Here is a 3266-nt window from a genome sequence, read left to right on the forward strand (position 1 = left end):
TGTAGACTAGATCCAGGCGGACCCACCGAAGACAAACGCCGCCCGGATCCCACGAGATCCGCCGGACACACACCTCCACACACCCTCCAATGACACTATAAGCATCGCCGTAACGGAGGCTAGACGGGAAAGATCCTGTTCCATCTTCAAGAAGTCGCCGCCGCCTCGTCTTCTTAAGCATGGCACAAACGCTAACAAAACTCAGAAAAACACCTAAAAACACAGTCCTCCAGCCGGCAAGGGCCAGGATCGTTCGCGCCTCCATGGTCCTTGCCTCCTTGGACCATAGGAGGCGAGGCGGACTGGCGGCACGGCCAGCTAGAGGCAGGGAAACCTAGACGAGAGTGCACACGAGGCAGGAGCGAAGGCGTGAGGGATATCAATTTTACTTGCACAATCCAGAGCCGAAACTATAACTGAAGAACTCTCTTTGATCTGAACTACTACAAGACATCTTATTCATCCAACCAAAACTAAAACTAACGTCTTATTCATCCATCTGGTGACACTTAAAAGAAAAGAGAAAAACAATCTCGGCTACCTAGAAGGGAGGACGCACGCTCGAACGATCCGCTCGACTCTTCAGTACTCCTCGCTCTTGATCACCTTCCGGAACCAGCGCGTGGAGTCCTTGGGGTACCGGGTGAAGGTCTTCCGGTCGACGTAGACGAGCCCGAACTTGGAGGTGAAGCCCATCCGCCACTCGAAGTTGTCCAGCAGCGACCACGCGAAGTAGCCCGTCACCCTGGCGCCGTCGGCGATGGCGCGCTTCAGCTCGTGGAGGTACTGGTCGAAGTAGTCGATCCTGAAGGTGTCGTAGAGCGCGTGCGGCAGCGTGTCGCTGCCGGACTGGTCGATGCCGTTCTCGCCGATGAGGATCAAGGGGTCCCTGAACTTGTTCTTCACGTGCATCACCGCCTTGTAGAATCCCCAGGGCACCACGTACAGCCATTTCGAGAACGCCTGAGTGCAATGTGTTCATGCATGAATCACAAATTCTTGCAGCTCTACCCAACCTGTTCTTCTTTGGTGGTCAAATTTGAGGATCGTTACCTGTTTTCCGATCGGCACGCCGTTGCGATCAACTGAAAGGACAGGCAGATGATCAAACGTGTTAAGACAGGCAGACGAGCGAGGAGCAATTCGTGTGAGGTGGGGTTTCAGTTAACCGGACGTACAGAGAAGCTGGGCCTGCCAGTCGGTGGCGTAGCTCATGTGCGTCAGGTTCTCGTGGTGCTTCACGTAGTAGGTGGTGTAGTGGTTGATCCCGATGATGTCCGCCGAGCCCTGCACCAGCTTGCTCTGCTCCGGCGTGAAGGTCGGCAGCCTCGACCCCACCAGCTTCTGCATCGTCTCCGGGTAGTGGCCGAAGGTGATCGGGTGCATGTACCTGCCAAGTTCAGCTTCAGTTTCAGTCAAGTCCGGTCGTCGCCGCCGGCCGTCGTGCCTGCGATACTGAGCTGCGTGCGCCGTTCCTCACCAGCCAAGGGTGAACTCCCTCGCCCTGTGCGCCGCGTACTCGTCCTCCACGGTATAGGTCAGCGGCTCGTACCACACGAAGTCCAGGAGGATGCCGATGGTGCCCTTCTGCACGCGCTGGTGCTTGTCGCGGTATACCTTGACGGCGGCGGCGTGCGCGAGGAGGAGGTGGTGGCCGGCGATGTAGGGCTCCGTGGCGGAGTTGCCGCCGAACCGGCAGCCGGTGCACCTGCCGGGGGCGAAGAAGCCGTCGCCGTAGCCGTGCCAGGCCATCATCCGCGGCTCGTTGATGGTGAACCAGTTCTTCACCCGGTCGCCGTACGTCTTGAAGCAGAAGTCGGCGAAAGCCGCGAAGTCGGGCCTGCGGAAAAATGCGCGGCGAGTCGTTGGAATTAAGCAGAGAGAGAGAGAGATCAGATGTAAATGTTGCAGGATTTTGCGGCTATGGAGTGCGAGCACTCACACGACCCTGGGGCTGAGCCAGCCGTTGTACTGGTTGTTGAGGACCTCGGGGAGGTCGTAGTGGTAGAGCACGACGTACGGAGTGATATCTGATAATGGGGAAACGTCATGCAGAGAAGGAATCGTCAGCTGTCTAACGGAGAGATTTTGATGGGGTCGTAAATAGGTCGAAAAAATGCAGAGATGGATGGATGGATGGATCGTACTGTTGGCGAGCATGTAGTTGATGAGCCTGTGGTAGTAGTCCACGCCGTCTTTGTTGACCCTCCCGATCCCACCTGCATTTTTTCGTGAAGAGTTTCAGAGGAATAAGAAGAAGAAGAACAACACATTACGGAACTGAAGAAATGCGCGAGCAGGAGAGAGATGTACTGGGGAAAATGCGCGACCAGGAGATGGAGAAGCGGTAGGCGTCGAAGCCCACCCTCACCATGTTGTCCACATCGTCCTGAAGGAAACCACCACCAAAAACCCAAACAGATCACGACCGGAAACCACTTGCAAGAACAATGAAAATCAGTGTTTTCTCTCCATCACCGACCATGTAGCGATGGTACTCGTCGACGGTCACGTTGGCGGTGGCGTTGTCGGGAGTGGCACCTACGGCACAAGAACACACATTCAGTTCAGGAGTCGCCACACAGGCATGCAAGGCTTGGTTCAGACTTCAGAGACGCCATTTCACCATGGATCCTGACCTGGAAACTTGAGGAAGGTGTCCCAGATGCAGGGCCCGCGGCCGTACTTGAGGGAGTTGCCCTCCACCTGGTACGCCGACGAGGCGGTGCCGAAGACGAAGCCCTTGGGGAAGCTGTCCCGGGAGAGGTCGGTGTCCCGGCCGTTGGCCAGGAGCGCCAGGGAGAGCAGGACGACCGCGCGGAGGAGCTCCATAGTGGAGAGGGCAGTGGCGAGTGTGGTAGGTCGGTGGTCTGATCGGGGAAGGAGGCTATATATGGAGGGTGGGGAGGAGAGATCGAGGGGGCAGCATGCAGGCAGCAGCGCCATTCTCTGGCACAAACGGTGGCACACCGTGGGACTGTTTCTCTATTGTACGCGCGGGCAGCTCCCATGCATGATGCACCCTAGCCTTGCTGCTTGACTTCTTCTACTCGTCTGTATAATGTCTTTGTTTCATACACTCGCACAATTTTGATAGGGGCGGAGCAGGTGAAAATGTGACTCTGATGCATCACCTTGTAACATAACAAAACAGTTGGAACTTCAAAAATAAAAAATAACAAAACAGTCATAGTTACGATTTAGGAGTAGTACATTTAGAAACATTTGAAAATTCATGATTAAAATTTGTTTTTCTAACACCAAAT

At 55.3% G+C, this 3266-nt stretch overlaps 1 protein-coding gene across 1 annotated transcript; it reads right to left on the reverse strand.

Annotated features, from left to right (window-relative positions):
- Positions 1-363: 363 nt before the first annotated feature.
- On the reverse strand, positions 364-2872 carry LOC123159905 (beta-glucosidase 38). The gene is made up of 9 exons (XM_044577713.1): positions 2640-2872; positions 2483-2541; positions 2314-2389; positions 2148-2219; positions 1943-2030; positions 1481-1840; positions 1179-1390; positions 1054-1085; positions 364-963 (listed from the first exon to the last, which is right to left on the reverse strand). The coding sequence occupies exons 1-9, from the start codon at positions 2830-2832 to the stop codon at positions 583-585; spliced, it is 1473 nt and encodes a 490-aa protein (XP_044433648.1). The 5' UTR covers positions 2833-2872; the 3' UTR covers positions 364-582.
- Between the last annotated feature and the right edge of the window lie 394 nt (positions 2873-3266).

This window comes from Triticum aestivum, chromosome 7B, assembly GCF_018294505.1.
Source record: "Triticum aestivum cultivar Chinese Spring chromosome 7B, IWGSC CS RefSeq v2.1, whole genome shotgun sequence".
NCBI classification, from domain to species: Eukaryota; Viridiplantae; Streptophyta; class Magnoliopsida; order Poales; family Poaceae; genus Triticum; species Triticum aestivum.